Source organism: Giraffa tippelskirchi, chromosome 5 (assembly GCF_054371585.1).
Source record: "Giraffa tippelskirchi isolate mGirTip1 chromosome 5, T2T-mGirTip1v1.2.pri, whole genome shotgun sequence".
NCBI classification, from domain to species: domain Eukaryota; kingdom Metazoa; phylum Chordata; class Mammalia; order Artiodactyla; family Giraffidae; genus Giraffa; species Giraffa tippelskirchi.
In genome coordinates, this window is record NC_137279.1 from 129,387,487 (window position 1) to 129,411,398 (window position 23,912).

Consider the following 23,912-nt stretch of genomic DNA (forward strand, 5'->3'; position numbering starts at 1 on the left):
AGACAGCTTATTAAAAAGCAGAGACATTACTTTGCCAACAAAGGTCCATCTAGTCAAAGCTTTGGTTTTTCCACTAGTCATATATGGATGTGAGAGTTGGACTATAAAGAAGGTTGAGCACCGAAGAATTGATGCTTTTGAACTGTGGTGTTGGAGAAGACTCTTGAGAGTCCCTTGAACTGCAAGGAGATCCAACCAGTCCATCCTAAAGGAAATCAGTCCTGAATATTCACTGGAAGGACTGATGTTGAAGCTGAAACTCCATTACTTTGGCCACCTGATGTGAAGAACTGACTCACTGGAAAAGACCCTGATGCTGGGAAAGATTGAAGGTGGGAGGAGAAGGGAACCACAGAAGATGAGATGGTTGGATGGCATCACTGACTTGATGGACATGAGTGTGAGCAAGCTCGGGGATTTAGTGATGGACAGGGAAGCCTGGCATGCTGCAGGTCGCAAAGAGTCGGACATGACTGAGCGACTGAACTGAACCACATGAAACGCAGTGAAGAGAAATAGTACCATGAGAGTAACAAAAAATGTATATCTAATGTAAAAGAGCTAAGAGAAATTTCCTTGAGAGATCTGAATAATGAGTAGGGGTTCATCACACCAAGGTAGGGGTAAGTGATAGGGATGGTGGGGTAAGTGTTGCTGAAAGAAACCTTGTACATTCAGGCTCTGGTGGGAAGAAGGTTGGTACTTTGGATGAAGTAAAATAAAGCCAGTATATTAATTAAGGTAGGTCGAGCTGTAAATGGCAGAAAACTCAAAATACTGTTGGTTTGAATAAGAGAAAAGCTACATATATTTCATATAAAAAAAAAGCAGTCCAGAGCTGAAGCAACAATGCCATGTTTATCGGTGACCCAGGCAACATCTGTCTTAATGCTTTGCTGGACTCACCATGTTGCTACCATCTTATGGCCCAAGGTAGCTGTTTTAGCTCTGTCCATCACAGTCTGTATTCCAGCTAGCAGGAAGGAAGAGAGGGCAGAAGAACACAACTCCTTCCTTTCTTAAGAAACTTCTGAGAAATTGTGTGTATCACCTCAGGCTATATCTAGCCAGAATTTCATCACATGGCCACACATTAGCATTAGCTAGCACTTCCAGTATAATGTTGAAAATGAGTGGTGACAGGGGATGTTCTCGTCTTGTTGATCTTAGTGAGAAAGCTTTTAGTTTCTCACCATTAAGTACAATATTAACTGTGGGATCTTTTGGTACAGGTTCTTTATCCAGTTAAGGAAGTTCCCATCTATTCCTACTTTGCTCAGAGTCCTTATCATGAGTGACTGTTATATTTTGTAAAATACCTTTTCTGCCTTTATTGATATGATCATGTGATTTTTCTCCTCATTTTTCTTTTTTACCTAGTTGGTGAGATGGATATATTAATTGATTTTCAAATGTTGCATACCTGGGATAAATCCCACTTGATTATGGTGTATAATTCCTTGTATCCATTGCTGGATTTGATTTGCTAATATTTTGTTGAGAATTTTTGCACCTGTGTTCACGAGAGATACAGGTCTGTAGTTTTCTTTTCTTGCAAGGTCTTTGTCTGGCTTTGGTATTAGGGTAATGAGTTAGAAAGTATTCCCTCTGCTGCTGTCTTCTGAAAGGGATAGTAGAGAATTGGTATAATTTCTTGAATGTTTGGTAGAATTCGCCAATGAGCCCATGTGGGCCCAATGTGTTTTAATGAAAACCTTCACTTTACGGAGATACTAACTTGGGAGGCAGGTGTGAATTTGAGGCCTTGAGTGACTTGGGCAGGCTTAAAAGAGTTACTTAAGTTCATTGAAGTTACATTCCTGTTCTTTAAAATGGTGATAATACCACTTGCTTATGGTGGTATTGGAATGATATACAGCACTTAGCACTGTCCAGCCTATAGTGAGCAATTAATGGGAGCTACTTATTTATTTACATATTACTTACTTACCAACTAGACCAGACTGGCATTGTGTGTTGAACTGTTGAAGACACCATTTCTTACATACGCTTGGAGGATGGGATAGATAGTTTCTGATTTTTCTTTTCTTTTATCTTTCTCTTTCACAATCTCTGTCTCCCTCCATCCCTCTCTTCCTTCCTTAAGGAAGGAAAGATTAATATATCCATATTTTGGATTAATATATCCATATTATCATTGTTGTTCAGTTGCTAAGTCATGCCAACTCTGCAATCCCATGGACCACAGCACGCCAGGCTTCCCTGCCCTTCAGTCTCCTGGAGTTTGCTCAAACTCATGTCCATTGAGTCGGTGATACCATCCAACCATCTCATCCTCTATCGTCCCCTTCTCTTGCACTCAATCTTTCCCAGCATTAGAGTCTTTTCCAATGAAAAATATATTAATCATATGTTATAACTATTTTTCCTTTTTAAACATGGAGGAAAAAAATTCATTAAGGCACTTCAGTAACCAACAGAACTCTAGTATGTCTGATGGTCATAGATACTGTATATGGAGTGTATTTAAATGTTGACCCCAGTGGGTCTCTATAAAGTGTAGCTATCCTGTCAGTTGATCAGAGTGTGCCCTGTGCATTGCTTTCTCTCTTCTTTGACCTTGGACTGACTTGTATAACTCATGACTGGAGCTGCAGCCTATATAGTGGGGTTGTGCCTTGTTTTGGACTCTGTTAGGACAGGGAACAGACACTCTTAAGGTGAAGCATACTCGTCTTCAGTGCAGAAAGTCAGTCGTTCAGTCGTGTCTGACTCTTTGCTGACCCCATAAACTCTAGCCCGCTAGGCTCCTCCGTCTATGGGATTCTCCAGGCAAGAATACTGGAGTGGGTAGCTATTCCGTTTTCCAGGGGATCTTCCCAACCAGGGTTCAAACCTGGGTCTCCTCCCATTTCAAGCAGATTCTTTACCATTTGAGCCACCAGGGAAGCCTGGTGCTAGGGGCATTCCTTTTCTGATTCCCTTCCTCTCTGGGCAAGACCTTATCCTTTCATTTGTTGCCAGTGAGTTTTTTGTGGAGATGAGCAGTGTGGTGACTGAAGGAAGATTTTAATGGGTGATGGTGGTGTGTAAAGAGGAGTGTGGTAAGAAGGGCGAATCAAGCAGACTGTAAGCCTTTTGCAGATGTGTTCTGTGTGGAATTGCAGCTCAGTCAGAGCTTTGCACATACATACAAAAATGGAACCGAGAAGTATTTTCATTTGTACTTCACTTGTGATAATGGCACATTCATGGCTGCTGCTGCTAAGTCGCTTCAGTCGTGTCTGACTCTGTGCGACCCCATAGACGGCAGCCCACCAGGCTCTGCCCGTCCCTGGGATTTTCCAGGCAACAGTACTGGAGTATTGCCTTCTCCGCACATTCATGGCAGGAGGCCGTGAAATCAATTCAGAAGGGTAGCAAGTATGTGTAGCAATAGCTGCTGCAAGTCCCCAGGATTAAGTAGGAGTAGGAGACTTTCTGGAGCTCTGGGGTGTGAAAGGTACCTGATATCTCGTCGTGGCTGGTAGGGGCTGGAGGAGGGGTGGGGGCACCCGCTCATACCCTTTGCCCTGCTGAGGGACTTCAGGGAGTCGCAGGTCCAATACCTCCTGACTTTGCTGCTGTGACGTCTTCCTTCACCACCTCTCTTTCTCAGAAAATGGCTGGGCTCAGGAGAGCAATACAGAGGGTGGCAGTGATTATTTGAGAAGGTACATACTTCACTTCAGACCAGATAACTGTTATCAGCCTAGATAATTTCTGTGAGTTCTGAAACAGACTTGGCACACCAGGCAGGGTATCTGCTTATAGTATAGCAGGAAGCATGAAGGATTGCCTGGTTTTGCATTTTAGACCAGCGCTGTAATCCTGGAGAGTATTTTTATTGTATGGAAGTCAGGAAGAACTCATGAAGTGCATGCAGGTCTTTTAGCTGGTTCCATTTGGAAGGTGGTGATTTAGAATGCTATATGTTCAAGTCCCAGTCTCCTCAGCTCATTGAGGACAACACCAACCTTATGGAAGTATGTGAGGTTTAAGTGTCACTGATTCCTCCTTACTTCTGGCTGTCCCTCCCTATTGATTCAGTTAATGCATGTTCCATCAGTGTAGCAGTCTCTTTACCATGTTAGCTCCATACAGAAAGGTGCCCTAATCACTGATCAGGGAGGGGACAGTTTTTTTTCTTTAAGCTTAATGATTCATCTAAGAAATATTTTTTTGCATCTTATACATGTGAGGCACTGTGGTGGGTGCTGAGGATACAAGGATGATAATCCACAGCTGTCAGGGAAGTCCCACTGGACTGGCAAAGACAGACTTATACACGGGTGGTTACAGCCTAGAAAAGAAACAGCAGAAGTGGGCAGAAAAATTACTGGAGGACAGAGGAAATGTCTGAGGATCTTCCTCAGTTTGGGATGTTTCTTGTAGGGGTGGAGATAGCATGGAAGAGGAATTTGGGTAAAGGAAACAAGCTTGAATGAAGACATGGAGTTGAGAAACATCATGTTTGGAGACGTTTAAGCCATTTGGGGTTCTTGGATGGGGGAGGGGTAAGGCTGGAGAAATAGGAAGGGGCTAGATCCAGAAAGGCCTTGCATGCCAGTTTAAGGAGCACAGGCTTTATTCATAGGCCAGCAGTTCTCTAAGGGATGGGACATGCCTACAGGGATGGGAGGGGCAGGTCTTTGCATTTGGAATGACCATTTGGTTGAGGACTGCATGCCAATGCAGGAGACATAAGAGATGCAAGTTCAGTCCCTGGGTCAGGAAGATCCCCTGGAGAAGGAAATGGCAACCCATTTTAGTATTCTTGCCTGGAAAATTCCATGGACAGAGGAGCCTGGTGGGCTACAGTCCATGTGGTCCCAGAGAGTCAAACACAATTGACTGCACACACAGTGCAATGCAATGAGGACTATGCTGGGTTAGGTGAACCATGCTTGTGTGGAAGGCAGCTTGGAGAGCTTGAGACCAGAGGCTCCTTCTAGGAATATCCACAATTGTCTAGGGACAGAGACAGTGAAGGCTACAGGAAGTAGAGGTAGGAAGGAATGGATGGATTTCAGATTTAAGTTCTGATTCATTAGAGGAAGGGAGAATGAGGAAGCAGGAGCCACATTATGATCAGGCCTTTACTTTTTCTTTCAGAGGCTCTGCTTGTATCCCACTTCTCTTGGGAGGGTCTTTCTGACCTCTCCCAAACTTTGCTGTATAACTCTGGCACCAACTGCCTCTGCTCATTCCTTCTTGGTTTTGTATGTTCTGAAGTTTGTTTTGCATTCTCTAAGAAGAGGAAGCACTTAAAAGGTAGAATCTGCCTCTTATACTTTTTTGGGTGTAATTTTAGGTGTTTAATACCTATCAGTCAGTTCAGTTCAATTGCTCAGTTGTGTCCGACTCTTTGCGACCCCATCAATCGCAGCACACCAGGCCTCCCTGTCCATCACCAACTCCCAGAGTCTACCTAAACCCATGTCCATCGAGTCGGTGATGCCGTCCAGCCATCTCATCCTCTGTTGTCCCCTTCTCCTCCTGCCCCCAATCCTTCCCAGCATTAGGGTCTTATCCAATGAGTCAACTCTTTGCATGAGGTGGCCAAAGTATTGGACTTTCAGCTTCAACATCAATCCTTCCAATGAACACCCAGGACTGATCTCCTTTAGGATGGACTGGTTGGATCTCCTTGCAGTCCAAGGGACTCTCAAGAGTCTTCTCCAACACCACAGTTCAAAAGCATCAATTCTTCAGCACTCAGCTTTCTTCACCGTCCAACTCTCACATCCATACATGACCACTGGAAAAACCATAGCCTTGACTAGACGGACCTTTGTTGGCAAAGTAATGTCTCTGCTTTTAAATATGCTATCTAGGTTGGTCATAACTTTCCTTCCAAGGAGTCGGTGTCTTTTAATTTCATGGCTGCAATCACCATCTGCAGTGATTTTGGACCCCCAAAAAATAAAGTCTGACACCGTTTCCACTGTTTCCCCATCTATTTCCCATGAAGTGATGGAACCAGATGCCATGATCTTAGTTTTCTGAATGTTGAGCTTTAAGCCAACTTTTTCACTCTCCTCTTTCACTTTCATCAAGAGGCTCTTTAGTTATTCTTCACTTTCTGCCATAATGGTGGTGTCATCTGTGTATCTGAGGTTATTGATATTTCTCCCGGCAATCTTGATTCCAGCTTGTGTTTCTTCCAGCCCAACATTTCTCATGATGTACTCTGCATATAAGTTAAATAAGCAGGGTGACAATATACAGCCTTGACGTACTCCTTTTCCTATTTGGAACCAGTCTGTTGTTCCATGTCCAGTTCTAACTGTTGCTTCCTGACCTGCATACAGGTTTCTCAAGAGACAGGTCAGATGGTCTGGTATTCCCATCTCTTTCAGAATTTTCCACAGTTTATTGTGATCCACACAGTCAAAGGCTTTGGCATAGTCAATAAAGCAGACATACCTATCAAACACCTATTAAATATTGGACTTTAGACAATTCATTTATCTCTGATTTTCTTCTAAGAGGGGAAGGAAGAATTGAACACAGATGTCAAATGGGAGGTCTCCTCCATCCAGAAGAAAACATTTGTGACTTGTGTAAGAGAATTTAATCAAATACACATCAAAATCATCCAAAAGGAGTTTAAGATTGGGGTTTCAGAAGAGTAGACTAGCTTTTTTTGCCATTTAGTTCTAGAAACAACTTGGGCTTCCCTGGTGACTCATATGGTAAAGAATCTGCCTACAATGCAGGAGACCCAGGTTCTATCCCTGGGTCAGGAAGACCCCCTGGAGAAGGAAATGGCAACCCACTCCAGTATTCTTGTCTGGAGATCCCATGGACGAGGAGCCTGGAGGGCTACAGTTCATGGTGTCGCAAAAGAGTTGGACATGACTAGCGATGAACAGTTTCACTTTTCACTTCTAGAAACAACTTACCTGGAAAGGCACCTCTGGTGGGTTGGCCATGGCTTATACATGCAGAACAATTAGTTTAATCGTACCACAGTTAACTGCTGTCTCTGAAGGGTTTGTGTTTATGATTCCCTCTGCAGGTCCAGAGCCCCGTGCCCAGTGTGAACTGTCGCCCGTCAATGCCTCCCATCCGGTCCAGGCCTTGATGGAGAGCTTCACTGCCTTGTCGGGATGTGCCAGTAGGGGCACGGTGGGCCTGCCCCAGGAAGTGCATGTCCTGAACCTCCGTGCCACCGACCAGGGGCCCAGCCAGCCACAGAGAGAGGTAGGTGCAGTGCCAGATTTCTACCCACTGCCCCTTGGAATTTGTAAAGACACATCTCTGGATGTGGAGTCCTCTTCTTCCATTCTGGGTTTAATGAGGATGCTTGTGTATGAACATAAGTGGAGAGGAGGACACAAAGTACATGAGAGAGAGGAGAAGGATTTCAGTTAATCCAGAAGGATTGCTCTCTGCACTGGGCAACTCTAGGACTTCTCTCTAGAGAGTGTTCTTGGCTTTTCACCTTTCCTGCCCATCCCCCACCCCCCATATTGGAAAGAATGTTTTTGAGAATTTTACTTTTAAAACATGGTTGTGAAAAAACAGTGTTGCCATTTTTCTGTTATTGTAGAATGTCTTTCTCATCTCCTTCTGTGCTTTCTTCTTTCTTTGCTTTGTCTTGTGAGCCTACTGCTCCTGCAGGATGTGTCAGGGGAAATGAAAACACTCTGGGATAAGGATGGCAGTATACCTTGTATTAATATTCACATGAAAGCCCTGGGGTGGGTAGCTCCTTATGTTATCCAGGCATCTTCTTGAAGATGAAGATGGTCTTGGTGGTGGTGATGATGACCCAAGCTCATAGTGACTCAGTATTTCCTCTGTCCTCAGCACTGTTTGAACCACTCAAACATTTATTCCAAGAAGTCCTATTACTGCCCTCAATTTGTAGGTTATAGACAGGTGCAATGATAACTCACTTGCCCAAGATCATTATCATAAGAGTGAAATAGCCTCTTCTGTCTTGTGGCGCTGAAATGACCCACATTGTGGATAATGGTCATGCTATTTCTTTGAAGATAACACGCAGTTGTCATTCTTTCTGTTTTTAAGCTTCTGTGTCAGAAATGTTATCACTAGGGTATTATTTCTCTGGGAAGAGAGAAACCACAATAAACCCTGATCCCAGTGAAGTGTAGAAAAACTCATGCAGAGCAGAATTTATCTTTGAGTTTGTTTCCGATCAAGAAAGTTAATTTCCAGAACCATTTGTTTATGTGCCTCAACCACTCTTCATTCTGGGGGGTCGGGGGTGTTGGAACAGGAGAGGCGAGGTGTCCAGAAGGGAAAACAAACTGATTTTAATCTTGTGAAAGTGTGTGGAGTTGGCTCATTTCAAAGACAAATCATCTAACCTTCCCAGCTACATTGGAAATTATTGTTAATACTCTTGGTTGCTTGCCATTGTTGCTGCAGCACATATTTCAGGTCAGATTTCTTTATCCCAGTAATGCGTCTTTAATTTTTAACTTATGGGGGAGAATTTGTGGTGGGAGGGGAAGAAGGGGAGGAGGAAGTGCAGCTCATATGAGGTACTGCTGACTCCAGCAGTTCTTTAGCAGCAATAATTACTCATGTTATATATGCTGTCTCAGAAGAACCAAGAAAGAAAAAACAAGTCCGAGCTATTACAAAAGCAGCAACAGCAGAAATTCTGCGTGTTAAATTGTGTGGTACTGTTGTTGATTCTGAAAATAGATTCACATAAGACTATTGAAGCAAAAGAAAAATACCTCAAGGAATGACAGCAGAGCTCTCCCACACTTGTATTTACTGTGTTAGATAAAAATAGACATGGTTGTCCTGATGATACGTAAAATGAGCTGGCATCAAGGGACATCATATGCTCAGTGAGGAAGTAAAGAAAGAGGGCCTGTGGGGAAAGTCTCTAAAACTTGTTTAAAAAATGTTTATGTATGATTTGGGATTAGTGATTTGAAGATATTACTGAGACTAGGCAACTGAGGGAAATGGCATTCTTCCCTTCTTTGGGGGACTTTAAGGAATTAGATGGTTGTATTCTATCTTGTTAGAAGACAAAATATTGGGACATGTGATCTTGGGAAATTCTCTCTGGCTCTGAACTGCTCTCATAGGGTAGACCTGAAGTATTTTATGTCTACAGAGTGAGTGTCGAGGATAATCCAGAGCATTAAGGCCCTGACAAAGAGACAATGAAGAAGAGTTTGTTTATGGACAGTAAGATGGAGGAGGAAAAATAAGTATTTCTTACCTTCTTCATGTGTGACTCTGGAAATTCATTACTGCAGCCATGCCAATAGCTTTTAAAGATCATTTAGACTATATGACCCAGCAGTTCCATTCCTAAGTGTATATACTAGATAAAGAAAACATACGCCCACATGAAAACTTGTCCACGAATGTTCATAGCAACATTATTCATAATAGCCAAAAAATGGGAACAACCTGCATGCCTGAAAGCCCGTCAAAAGTGTTAACAACTTGAATGCCTGTCAATGGACGAATGGATAAATGAAATGTGATATATATATCCATATGATGGCATGTTATTCAGCAATAAAAACGAATGAAATACTGATACATGCCACAACGTGGATGAACCTTAAAAACATTATGCTAAGTGAAAGACACAAAAGACATATACTGTCTGATTCCATACATATGAAATGTCCATGGTAGACAAATTTATAGAGATAGAAAGTAAATTGGTGGTTGTTTAGGGCTGAAGGGCAAAAGAGAGAAATCGGGGCTGACTGAGTGTGAGTACAGAGTTTCTTTGAGGGGGACAAAATGTTCCAGAACTGAATTGTAGTGATGGTTCCAAAATTGTATATGAATAATACTAAATACCATTGATACGAACATACTAAAAGCCATGGAGTTGTACTTTAAATGGGTGAATTTTATGGCATGTGGATTTTATTTCAGTAAAGCTGTTAAAAAAATAATAATTCAGCCTGTTAGTATTCTAATTACCTTAAATAAAAGTTACCTTAACTGGATCTATTTTTTTTAACAATAAGATTGCTTCCTCCTCCAACCTGAGCCCTTTCAACTCTTTCTGATACTTTTAAAGATAACTTGATTTTTATACATATGCTAATTTGTATGGTCTGTGCTAAAAATAACAGCCAGTTGATTCTGGTGGTAATAATGGGAGGGAGGATCGGAGACAGCCTTTGTTCATGTTTCTACCAAATATTAAGGGCAAATATTTTTCAAGATGAAATGATAAATGTTGTTGCTTGTAAATTAGAAAAGAATGCCCTACTGGCTCCAAGCCATCATTACTTTGACTCCTATGACCAAGGTAGTTGTTTTCCATGCTGTCCTCCTTAAATGCAAGGGAATTACTAAATCAACCCCATCCCCACCCCCTCCTCCTGGCTTGTTATTGGTGCAGGATAAGCATTAAGATATATTATAAATCATCCCTTCTCTAGCATATTACTAAATTCCTATCTCCCAGGCACCTTAAGTTTCCTCAACTGAGGAGAGGCTTCTGCTTTTCCTCTGTGGAGGATATAACAGCCTACACCTGAAAGTAATAACTGCAGCAGGTTGACAAGATTTGGGGAAATAGTTATACTTAAGTTAGATAAACAGTTTTATAGGCAGCAGAGAATTTGTATCAGAAGCATGCTTGCTACAATGATTAATACAAAGCTTCTGTGGTGAAGCATGGTTTTGCTATTGACTTCCCTGCTGGGTTCTCATCCAGGACAACACAGACCTGTAGTTGTATTTTTCATCTGAGACCACACCTCTCATTTGTAATCATCATCGACTTTGGAAATAGCAGTCCTGGAAGTGAACAGGAAATTGGAAAAAGACTCTGGCGACAGAGGAGGGTAGAAGAAGGGAAACAGTCCTGAGAGATCAGTTTTGTCTTTTAGAATAAGTGGGATGTATCATAGGTTTTGGGCTTCCTTGGTGGCTTAGTGGTGAAGAATCCGCCTGCCAGTGCAGGAGATGTGGGTTGGATCCCTGGGTCAGGAAGATTTGCTGGAGGAGGAGATGGCAACCCCCTCCAGTGTTCTTGCCTGGGAAATCCCATGGACAGAGGAGCGTGATGGGCTGCTGTCCACAGGGTTGCAAAAGAGTTGGACATGACTTAGCAACTAAACAACAACAAACCATAGGTTTCATCCTCCCTGTGCCCTTTAACTTCAAAGTAAAATCTGCCCCCTGCACGACCCCCCACCCGCAACACACACACTTTTTTCCGATGACCTCATGCTCCTGCCCCTGAGTTTGGTCCCTCTGGGTGTTTCCTGATTCCCAAGAAGGGTTGTAGCACTAAGAGGCTGCTTGTTGACAGTGATATACTTTCATTAGTTGCTGGAATGGCAACAATTTTGCTCTCTATCATCTAATTTTTATTGTGACCTGCTTGTTTTGTGGCAGTGCTTCTTTTCTATTTCCCATTTGTCTAACTGCTTGCTTATTATGAAAAGCCCTTAGTTGGCAGTATGTATGTGTATAACAGATTCTGGGGGTAATTATGGGTGCTTAAATTTATGTATGTGTTTTGACATTAAAGAAGCAACTGTTGATGGGTGTGCCATGCCAGTGGGATGGCTGTAGGGTGGAGTGAGGATCTGGGAGGATCCATTGTCATGGGAAAGGGGCCAAGTTTAATAAATTTATCCTCACCCATCAGAGGGCTTCCCTGGTGGTTCAGACAGTAAAGAATCCACCTGCAGTGCAGTAGACTGGGTTTAACCCTTGGTCTGGGAAGTTCTCCTGGAGGAGGGCATGGCAACCCACTCCACTGTTCTTGCCTGGAGAATCCCATGGACAGAAGAGCCTGGCAGGCTACAGTCCATGGAGATGAAAAGAGTCAGACACGACTGAGCAACTAAGCACACACACACCTGTCAGAAATCTCAGAACCCTCCATTCTTTTATGTATTATTCTCTGTTTCATTCCAAAAGGGATTTGAGATGGGCTTACAGCAACAGACATACCAACAGTGTAAGCAGAAATGCAAAATGAGGACAAAGAAGTGTAGTTTGATAGAAATATATAGTTTGATAGCCATAAGGGTTAATGTGGTTGGCATGATTGAGTTTGAAATTTGGCTCCAGGCTTTTAGGCAGGCAGGGCCAAATGGGATGTGTAGTTAATCACACGTGTGGCTCCAAGTCACTTTTATTTTGGACCTTCTCTGAGGACTGTGGCATACAGTTATTCCTTTCCTGTTTTTTTTTTTTTGAGGGCAGGAAAAGACCACAGTTGGGAGAAAGAGAAGGAAGTGAACCTGTCTAAAATGTGAACTGTTCTGCTTGCCTCTTAACCTCTCCCTTGTGTGTGTCTATGCTTAGTCACGTTCGATTCTTTTTGACCCTGTGGACTGTAGCCCGCCAGGCTCCTCTGTCCGTGGCATTTTCCAGGCAAGAATACTGGAGTGGGTTGCCATTTCTTTCTCTGGGGGATTCTTCTCGACCCAGGGAATGAACCCGAGTCTCTTGCATCTCCTGCACTGGCAGGTGATTTGTTTACCACTGTGCCACCTGGGAAACCCTTCTAATTTACTACCCTTAGCTCCCTGAGGCCCCAGATAACACTAACAGCGTTGATCGTGGTGATGGTGAAGTGCCTGCTGTGGGCCAGCCACCTGCTCGGCACCTGTGTTGTCTCTGCCTGTTGTCACTGTTGGCCCGAAGGGAGGGTTACACACAACAGACCCTGGATATGCAGCCCCGCTCTGTTGGATTCTACAGTCCAGGCTTTCCCCACAGTCCACTTCCCTTTCATCTTTAGCTCTGACCTAGCTCTGGCTATGAAACTGGCTATCCTGTCACACTTAAACCTGTTCCATGAGCCAGCAGATCTCCCACTGAAAGTCTGCGTTTCCTTCATAGGCTTCTGATAGCTCTTTCCGATACTCAGAGCTCCTTTTCTTCCCCTTCCTTGTGGTTTTGGGGCAGTTCTGAGGGTGGTTTTGTGTGCAGCATTGTCTCCCTTTTCCTTTCTGGCTTAAAAGATTATCATGTCAAGTGTCAGTAATTAGAAAATGCAGGACTGAGCTTAGGAGCCCTTGCACTCTATGTGGCTGTTAATCCTGCACTAAATGCCAACCTCCCATTTGTTTTTCACAGTTGATCATTTTCCTCCCCCCAAATAAAGCTTTTAACTGCCTCCACAACAGTAACTCACCTTTCTTCTGCTAGTAATCCATGGCTTGTAACCAAACTTGCTTGAATTGTGTGGAGAGAAAACAAAACAGTCAGGTACTCTTCCTGCTCTGAGTGAAGTACAGGAGCTTCAGTATGTGGACTTTGCCATCTGATTTGACATCTTTTTTGCTTCCTTTGAGGAATCTGGCAGTTTAGGAATTAAATTGGAGACCCCTGCAGCAACCTACTTACTTATCTATCTGTCTGTCATCTTTCCCCTGTTTCTGCAATATTAGGTGGACAGCTTCTTTCTTTTTGGCCCCCACCTCCAGTTATTAAAATATGGACAGAACAGTGCGGGGGTTGGGGGAGTGGGTGGGTTTCTTACCTTTATCTATCACCACTGAAAGAATTGATAGAAAATTTCAAGACCGTTTTTGGAGAGTACACATGTGGGAGTAGAAATATCAAATGCATACTAGCACACTAGGTACATTCCTACTCTTATGCAGGGCATTTTCCCCCCTGCTGTTATTTGTGAATGACTTCCCAATGCTGCTACTGTGTATACGCTGGGGAAAAAACCTCAAACGAATTCTTATATGTAGCATGTGCTAAAATAAGCAGGCATCAAAGTAAACCCCTCACACACAGACACTGTATATTGGTGAAATTCAGTTACTAAACAAACACTTTCCATGTGTAAACACTGCCTGGTGTTTGCTTAAATGGAAGTTGTTTTTGGAAGTCACCCCAGCCAGACAGGTAAAGTCATCTCTGAACTGGCCATTTTGTCACAGACCGACAGCGGATTTATCAGAAAGTTACCCCGACCACAATGGTCACATTTCTCAAAAGACAATCCTTTTCCTCTTTCTTTTTTTTTTTAATCTCTTTCCCTCTCCCTTTCTTCTCTCCTCTGTCCCTTCTTCTTTCCCTCTTTTCCCTCCTTCTTTCTTCCCCCATTCATTTGAGCGTTGCTGTGAAAATTATTTCATCAACTTGAAAGACAACCGAACCTGGCTTTCACGTAGAATTGGAGGTCCTTAATAAATAGGACAGCCATATTATTTAAAATGAATTGTCCCTTCGCTTGAAGATACTCAGTGCGGGTTACATGATGACACCCTGCTGGGCAGTATGAAGGTGCCAGGCCAGGACTGGGCAGAGGAGCAGGGGTGGGGCCAGCCAGGTAGCCAGACGCCTAGCTGCTATTTCAACAGAAGACAATGCAGGCCGGGTAGAATCGGCCTCGCTAGTCAACGTAGTTTCTAACACACTGGGGCAAGATGTTCAATCTCAAGCTACAGCTAACTCTCAAATTAGAACTCTCCAGAAACCCAATCTTGGAATTTTAGAAAAAGGGAAAGCAGATTCAGAGCAATAATAGTGTTAATAAATACCAGGATTTAGCAAACCGATTAGGACACAAGAAGTGAAGAAGTTATAAGATACACTGGCATGGCTTAAACCCTGCCGTTAACCACAGTAACGTCCAGATGCAGTAATGTAGCCCTCAGAAAGCACACTCCCTGCCCCACAGAGGGACTGAGCCTGGTTGGACTCTGCCATTTTAGCATGAGGTAATGCCGGTTATGTTTTTTGCTGGCTGGGAGCTGACAGATTGAAAAATCCTCTCTTGTTATTGCCTCTTCCCCAGTCTGGAGGAGAGGCTGCCTTGACTCCTTCTGAAATTTGTCCAGCAGCAGCATTTTCCAACCGGTGCAGTCTTGGTCTTTATGGAGGTTAGGGTTACGACCTCAACCCATACCCTTGTTGCCATGGTAACTGCTCTTGACTTTTAAAAAGATTGTGTAATTTCCCCAAAATATTGTTAGGAAATGTTTCTAACGTTTTCTGGGAGTACCCTCCACATTTGAAAATGTGACTTTTTGCTTTTAGAGCTCTTTGGGGAGTATTTTAAAAAAGCAATAGACCAAAGTAAAGAGCAGGTTTGCAAATCTGAGACCCAGATGTGCCGGTTGGGCAAATGCCCAGTTTGTGTGTGTTGCCGAGTGTCCAGATATCCAACTTGTATTTTTTTCTTTCCATTGCTGATTTGCTCTCTTGACATTTTGTTTGAAAATGTCAATTTACTGGCTAATACCTCTGACTTAAATACCCAAATTCTGCAGAAGTATTCATTACTTTCAAGAGTCCCACTCTCTACTGTGTTTTTTAAATATCTCTGTGAAAATGAGACACGTGTTTAATTACTCTACTTTCCTTTCTCTCTCAGTGAAGAGGCTGTGTATGAACCTGGCCCTGCTGATTGCCTCTCAGCACCATCTTATTTCTTTTCCTTGTATATCACATACCTTGAATGAGTGAGTCTGTGTTTCCTGCCTTCCCTTTCTTTCCTCTCTGTAGCCTGACTTCTGCTCTCCTGAATTTGTCTCTGGTGATTCCCTTTTGACCAACTCATGGGATGCTAGGACTGGAGAGATGCCCTCAAGACAACCTAGTTTTAACCACCTTCCAGGGCCAGGGAGTGACGCCATGGCTTATTCACTGTCAAATAAGAATTTGGTGTCAGGGCTGGACTGGACCCCAGGGACCCCAACTCCTGTTGCAGAGTTCTTTCTACCACCTCCCCTTTCCCTACTCTTTACCCCACCTCAGCTCCTTTTTCTGTGCCCCTTCTTCTAGCATCTCTCTCTGGGTTTCAGGATATTACCTTAGCTTGGTTCTCCTTCTACCTTTTCATCTGTTTTTCTGTTTCTTTCCTGGCTTCTCTTTCTTTTTTCTCAGTGGTTTTGACTGAACTGTAGTCCTTGGCCCTGGTTTTCCCCCGTCTACTCTCCCTGAGGTGGCTTGTCTGTTCTCAGGATTTGGGTTGTCACCTCTACGCCAACGACTCCCCAGACTCTCTCATGGCCTCTCAAGTGGAGCTCCAGTCTACTCTCCAAAGCACTGTACCTCTCACGTCTTACCTCAGACTCTCAGGTGCCTGAGGTGAGCTGTGGAGCAGTGGCTATCACTGTGGTTCTTCTACCTGGTGTCAGATGGAGGGCTGGCCTCAGCTCTGTCACTTCCCAAGCATGTGACTCTGGGTAAGTTGCTTAATTCTCTGAGCCCTAGTTTCCTCTCCGGTAAAATAGAGATGGTAGTGGCAATTCTTTAGAAGATTCACTGAGGATGGAGAGATGTCTCTGTGGCCCCCTTAGGGCTGGCATGTATGCTTAGCACACAAGAAACAATCAAATGCTAGCTATTTATCTTTAAAATTGACTGTAAGTACCTTCCAAAGCTGGTCTTCTCCTTTCCCCATGCTGGTTTATCAGTCTAACTTCCTTGTCCCATCAACGGTACCACTACCATCTGTCTTGGGACATTTTTTTCCACCTTTTTTTTTTCTTTCAAATCACCTGTGTGTGTTTTCAGTGTATTTTTGTTTTGCTTTGTTTTTTTTTCCCTTGGCCACTCTGCACAGCATGTGGGATCTTAGTTCCCCAATCAGGGATTGAACCCAGGACCCCTGCAAAGGAAGCATGGAGTCTTAATCACTAGACCACCAGGGAAGTCCTCTGTCTTGGGCCTTTTGAACCATCTTGGACTTACTTATTCACTTAAATCCTATATTTGTTCAGTCACCAAGTTTTATTGACCTTCGTTTGAAATTTCCCGAGTTTCTATGCTCCTCTCCACTGCCTTGCAGCTCCTTAACCAGTCTGCTGGGACTGGCCTAGTCAGCACTAGGCCTGATTATTTTATTCCAGCTTGTGGGCCTCTTCATTAAAATGATTTTTCTCTAAATAATGTTCTTATAATTGATTCATTTGTTCATTCATTTATAGACTTATTCAATGAGTTATTCATTGAGAACCTACTGTGTACTAGATAGACTCTCTGCTGAATTCCTCCTCATCCTTATGTCTTGAGCATTGCTGCAGGTTGATGGAAAATCAGTTTAATACAGTGTGACAAATAATATGACCATTATTTGTCCCCAGCAGCGGGAGTGGTAATTCTATAAGCAGGAGAGGGAGGGATTCTCAGAAGACAGCATTTGATGAAAGACTTCAAAGTCAAGTAGAAGTTACTGGGCTGAGGGGAAGGAAGGCTTCAACGTGTGCAGAGGGAAGAGTGAAACCACGTGTGGAGGAAAGTTCTTCCTTGTGCATGGTGTGGCTGATGTACATACAGATCAGGCAGTGGCAAACTATGGGCTTTGGGCCCAATCCTTACCATTGCCTATTTTTGTATGTATGTAATTTACACACTGTAAAATTCACTTGTTTAAAGCATGCAAGTCAATGACTTTCAGTATATTTATATATTTATAGTGCAACTATCGTGACAAATGAAGTTTAGAACATTTTTAGTACCCCCCAAAGGAAACTTGGTGCCCATTAGCAATCATTCCTCATTCCCCATGCTCCCACCCCTGCCCTAGGCACCCACTAATCTACTTTCTTTATAGATTTGAAGTTCTGGGCATTTTTCAAATAAATCGAATCACATAATATGGGTGACATTTATGACTAGCTTTCTCACTTAATATAATGCATTTGAGGTTCATCCATGCTGTGCATGTATTGGTTGTTTCATTTCTTTTTATTTCTGAACTGCATTCTGTTATATGCCTATACCACGCCTTACTTATCCATTCATCAATTTGATGCCTATTTTTGTAAATAAAGGTTTTTTTGGGGGGGGATAAATAAAGTTTTATTGGCACATAGCCATGCCCATTTGTTAACTTGTTGTCTGTGGCCTCTTCCTCACCACAGTGGAAGACTTGAGTTAGGGTAACAAGAGTAACAAAGCCCCAAAAATCTACAGTCTGGTCATTTTCAGATAAAGCTTGCCAACTCCTGGAATAGAGGATGGGGCAATGATGGGAGCAGCAGTGGGGGTGGGCTGGATCCTGGAAGTGGAAGATGAGACTGGAAAAGCCGCACAAGTAAGGATTTAGACTTCATCCTGTGGATCAGTGTATATGGTATGTGGAGCCCCTGTATCTGAATCCCTTGGAAATACTTAAGTGCATGTTCCTGAGCCTCACCCCTGACCTTTCTGCTGAATCCATTGCCCAACAGCTTTTTCTTAATTCCACCTGAACTGCTTTCTTAACTCTTCAAACATAACATGGGTCATGTTTGAAGCCCATGTGCTAGGTCTTAACTCATCAGCAAGTCTTTTCCTGGTTCCTTTATCCTCCTCCAACTCCCTCTTTTTTAAAGGTAGCTCTGACTCCCTCACCCCCCACAATCTGCACCTCCCCAGAGTATGGGATTATATGTTTTCTTGTATTGTTTGCTGCTGAATCATGTGTGTTAATCTTGTATAGTCAGCTGGTGAGTGGACTTCTTAAGGACAGGAACCAAGCTGGACTTTTTTGCATGGATTCTTTTTTTTGTAATTTTTTATTTTGTATTGGGGTATAGCTGATTAACAATGTTGTGATAGTTTCAGGTGGCCAGCAAAGGGACTCAGCCATGCACATATATGTGTCCATTCTCCCCGAAATTCCCCTCCCATCCACGCCTTGCAGGGACTGTGGGTTTTTGCATGGTGCTGAGGACATTATTTAAAGTATCATCGTAAGTCTGCTTAAATTCTTCCCTTTTTCCACTGTGTACATTGATTTGATTTCATTATATCAGTGGACTTGGTGTTTTGTCCCCAGTCCTTAACTGCTACAGCAGAGCAGGTATCCTCTGCTTTGTATTACTGCATTGATTTATTTTTCCTGATTAAATCTTGTGCATACATGCTGCATGCTCAGTTGTATCTGATGCTTTGCAACCTGATGAACTGTAGCCTGCCAGGCCTGTCTGTCCATGGAATTTTCCAGGCAAGAATACTGGAGCGGATTGCCATTTCCTTCTCCATGGGATCTTCTTGACCCAGGGATCGAACCCTCGTCTCTTGTGATTCCTGCATTGGCAGGCAGATTCTTTACCACTGCGCCACCTGGGCTACTGCAATTTACTATATATTCTCCAGGTCTCTGTTTTAAACTTTTCCAGCCTGTTTCTGAGTTTTGTTTTTTTCTTTACTCTTATAGATTTTAGTCCTCTATTAGTACACCAGCTAGTCTTTTCGCTCAGCTGGGTAAAAGCTATAAATGGTTTTCGACTCCATGCTGCTCCCTTGGGTAGCTCATTTGATCTGAGTCGGGTTTGAAGTTGGGCCATTGAGAACGATCTGTCCTGATGCAGGGGGGTGATTCCCAGCCAATTCTTCATGTTGCTGGAATTAATTAACCTTGATTCCTCCAATCGAAAGAAGGCATTTTGCTTTACCCTGTATCATTAATACTTAAAAACTTGATCTTTTTTTATTTTGTTTTTTTGCTCAGTGAGCACTTAAAATATCCCTGCCTGTATAGTAATTTGTTCCCTGTTTAATGTGGCTTTTTCCTTTGTTTACTCTGGACTCAAGTCTTTGTAGCTTGTTTTCTAAGTCAGCTCAAAAGTTGCTGGTCATTGGATTTGGCAGCCTTTTCCAGCTTTACCCACCAGAACCCTACAGGAAGTTGTGTGTCGGCCAGAAGAGTCTGTTTATTTAGAGCATGGTGTCCAGCAGAAGCAATCCATTTATGAGGGTCTGGTCTTAAAGACACAGGAATCTGAATCTGTTTGAAAGACCTGCTGCTTTGGCTTCCATTGCAGTTCTGGCTCTGTGCTTTCCTTTCCAGGCTGCTTGGATACCTCAGCTAGACGGGTGGTTAATTGAAATAGTCTTTTGCCTGAAACTCCTTGGCCTTGTCTGACATGCTAAAACATCAATGCCCAGATACTAGATAGCCTTTTAAACTCACAGGATAAAGATTAATTTTTAAAATTGTCTTTTATAAGTTTAGCATTATTTTCTAGTATCCTGATGGCGTTTTGCTCCAAATGCACTCATGATTTAGGATGCTAAAACTAAGGTAAAATGGCTGTACTTTTAACTCCTGGGTATGGTTCTTTGCCTGCAGTCATCTGGCATTATCTGGGTTCTAGTTCAAGACACCTTACAATAGTGCTTTGTATTTATGGCATTTTCCACCTGAACTATAGAGTCCTTTGACTGCATCTAGAATTTTTACATCCTTTGGTGAAAGAGAGGTAAATTTTAGCTAATATTTGGCTCCTTTTGAAGATAGAAAGACTAAATTAGATGTCACTGGGTCTAACATAAGCCAAGGAGAGCCAGCTGTAGGATCCAGGATGGATTTAGGCAGGCAGATGGGTTTACTTGCTCTGTAGCATGTGGGATCTTAGTTCCCTGACCAGGATTCAAACCCACACCCCCTGCATTGCAAGGAGGATTCTTTAAGCTCTGGACCTCCAGGGAAGTCCCTCATCTGATTCTTTTTGATTTGCTACAGCAGGTTGGTGATGTGGCTATAGGTTTCATGTGCCTAGCACCTATGCACTGATTTAAAGGGAAGCTGCCTTCATATTTTAAGAGGTGAGCCCTCCACAAAGCCTTACACCTAGGGACATGAGTGCATAGGCAGGTGCCTTGGGAGAGAAGACTAAAGAGATGTGGCAGGTGCTGAGAGGGCTGAGAAAAGAGAGGCAGAGGAAAGTGAGGCATTGCGTTTTTCACCTCTAGTCATGCTCCTGTTGTCTTTTCTGGTCGTCTGCAGTTGGATTTTTTTGTGAGGTGGGAATTATATGAGATTCCTACCTCAGGATAGCTCCTAAAGAATACTGACTTTTCTTAGTCTTCAGTAAATTTAAAACTTAATGAAGTTAAAAAAAATACACATTTCTTGCCTACTCCTCTCCACCTCAAGGGGATAGATATGAAGGCAAGGCTTTCCTTGGGAGAGAGTAGTTTCTGGAGATAAAGGAGAAGGCTGAAGCCCAAGGTCCACGTGGACATGGACATGTGTGCTTTGCTGTGAGACATATGTCTCCTTTGCTTGCCATGCTGAGTCTCAAATTTGGGGGTCTTCCAAAATCCAAGGCGACTGAAGAACTTAATTTCCAGTGGAGTCATGTGTGGGCATTTTGCCTCCACCATCTGTCCCAGAGGAATTTTGGGGGCCAATTACCCTGCCTTGTTCTCTCAACACCCCCCAGACTGTCATCTGGTGCAGCTGGCCAGAGGGTTCTGCCTGTTCCCTAGTGTGAGCTCTTTCTGCCAAGCCAAGAGGCCATTAGAGGGTTTTCTTCTAGCCCTTTGTTGCTTTTGGTGTGTTCTTAATGCGTGTATTTCCTGCTTTCATAGGGAATGAAGATTCCGCTCTTTTCCCCCTTATCATCACTGGTTGTTAAGATAGCAAGAATCTAAATGCAATGGTAATATCACCACTGAAAATAAGTATTCCTCTGAAAAGATTTCTTTTTGTTCAGTTTTAATGCTGTTAATATCTAATTCCCAGTGTTTTCGTTGGAAGCTGTTCAAATTTCCCAAATCATAAAATCTTTCAAAGCCTACTCCAAGTTACTTTTTCTTGATTCAATTCTCCTCCTTTTTGCATTAAAAAAAAAAAAAGCTTAGTTCCAAGCAGGGAAATGACCTGTGTTTATTAGAGACCAGAGCGATATGGACCCCTGATGTGCTGTGAGGTTTTCTTTTTTTTTTTAATGTTTTTGGAGTAGTGTGCAGAGGTAATTTTTAGTTCTCTTTTTGCCGTGTGTTCTTACACGCATTTCCTAAACACTTTCCCTGGCTTGGTACTATTACTGTGTATATGTCCTACATGTGTTTCCTATTTTTTATGACTCATACTTACGGTACTCATAAAGATTTATCCTTTATCTTGGCTCTGAGTAATGAGCCCACTTGCACATTTCCAGCAGAGATGTGGGTTGGGACTTCTCTGTCTAATCCTGGAGGATAGGCCTCTTGAAGGCATAGTGCAGGAAGCATGACATACTCATCTAAGGTTCTACTCACTTCTGCTCCCTGAGCAAGCAGTCAAGTCAGTTTCTGTGCGTTTATTAATTTGTGTTTTCCAGGTTTTGGTTTTCCTTGCCCCTTTTAGTCATTTTACAGCTTATGAGCGAGACCACCAGAGAGTGACTGGATGGAACAAATGTGCTGCTCCTTTTCCCTGCTGGCAACTATGTTGAAGAGTCTGGTGGAGGAAGGAATGGAAATAATTAAACTGAAATGATATCTGTATTACATGTGGCAGCAAACATCCAGGGGGTCTTCGTGGGTTCAAACAAATATTCGGACCCAAGAAATTATCAACAGGCCACAGGTGGCTTCAGTCTGCTAAAGGATACAGGGAAAGGGCTGCAGCATAGAGCACAGCAGCACGGCCTTCCTCTTCACTTGGATGCCTATGGCTTTGGACGCATGAGTTCATACAGCCATCTGCTGCTGCTGCTGCTAAGTCGTGTCCGACTCTGTGCGACCCCATAGACGGCAGCCCACCAGGCTCCCCTGTCCCCAGGATCCTCCAGGCAAGAACACTGGAATGGGTTGCCATTTCCTTCTACAATGCATGAAAGTGAAAAGTGAAAGTGAAGTCGCTCAGTCGCATCCGACTCTTCACGACCCCATGGACTGCAGCCTACCAGGCTCCTCTGTCCATGGGATTTTCCAGGCAAGAGTAGTGGAGCGGGTCGCCAGTGCCTTTTCCTATCCAGCCATCTGGAGCTCTCCAGTTGGTGGCTCCAATGCTAGATCTACATGGGGTGTATGTGTTGCTCTGATTTAGAAGCCTCATACCTCCCAGGAACTAATAGGCAACTATGCTCTATAGGAATAGTTTCCATGATGCCCATGAAAAACATACCTGGTTTGCTAGGGTCTCTGCTCTCAGGGAAGCCTCCAAATATCTCTTCTCATCAGAGATTTAAAATTTTTCCAATCCCCATACGATTTACCAATCCTAGGGATAATTTTTATTATAAGCAAGTTACCTTTTATTATAGTTGACATACTGTTTTAGAGTACCAGGATTATAGAGATAAGAGAGTTAACAGAAGATCCAATTCTCATGTGAAAAAGGAATAAACTTTGTCAACTCTTTGTCCACACCTGTTGATTTTTATCATTTTTCTTATACATATTCCTGATTATGGTAGGTTAAATAATAGCTCCCATAGATATGCCCATGTCCTAATCCCCCAAACCTGTGAATGTTGCCATATTAATACTGTATGGAAAAAGTCTTTGCAGATGTGATTAACTGAAGAATTTTAAGGTGAGAACATTCTCCTGAATCATCCGTTGACCTCTGAATGCAATCACATGTGTCCTTATAAGACAGAGATTTGATGTAGACAGAAGAGGAGAAGGTGATGTGACCATGGAGACAGAGGTTGGAGTGATGGGACCACAAGCCAAGGAATATGAACAGCTGTGAGAAGCTAGAAGAGGCAAGCAATGGTTTCTCCCTTAGAGCCTTTGGAGACTCTGGTGTATCTGCTGACACTTTGAGAACGATAAGAGAATAAATTTTTTGTTGTTTTAAACCATCAAGTTTTTAGTTACAGCAGCCACAGGAAACTAATACACTCCCTATCTCACCTTAATTTGGGAGGTTATCTTGAGTTGCATGAAGCCTTCCTATCCCCATTTTGTTCACTGCTTGTGTTCTCCATCTCCATAAGGGACACTACTACCTAGTTACCAAGGCCAAAATCCTTGTCATTATCCATTGACTTTCTATGTTTATCAGATGTCACATACAATCCTATTCATTCTACCATAAAAATATACTTTGACTCTGCACATCTTTGACCCCCCCCCCCAACTTCTCTCACCCCTCTGCCCCCACCACCACATTTGGTTTGAACCACCTGAGGCTCAGCGGACCCCTAACCCAAGTCCCAAGTGCCTGTGTTAGAATCCTGATTCCACTGTTTATGAGCTGACTTTGGGCAAGTTATCTAACTTCTCTATGCCTCATTTTCTTC

General features: G+C 43.0%; 1 protein-coding gene across 14 annotated transcripts in view; it reads left to right on the top strand.

Annotated features, from left to right (window-relative positions):
* Positions 1-23,912, top strand: part of TGFBR3 (transforming growth factor beta receptor 3) — a 260,538-nt gene that overhangs the window by 127,947 nt on the left and 108,679 nt on the right. For all 14 annotated transcript variants that reach the window (XM_081486439.1, XM_081486431.1, XM_081486432.1 and 11 more), the window contains one exon: positions 7,025-7,209. In XM_081486439.1, coding sequence (XP_081342565.1) covers positions 7,025-7,209 — 185 coding nt within the window. The remainder of the gene's footprint in view (positions 1-7,024; positions 7,210-23,912) is intronic.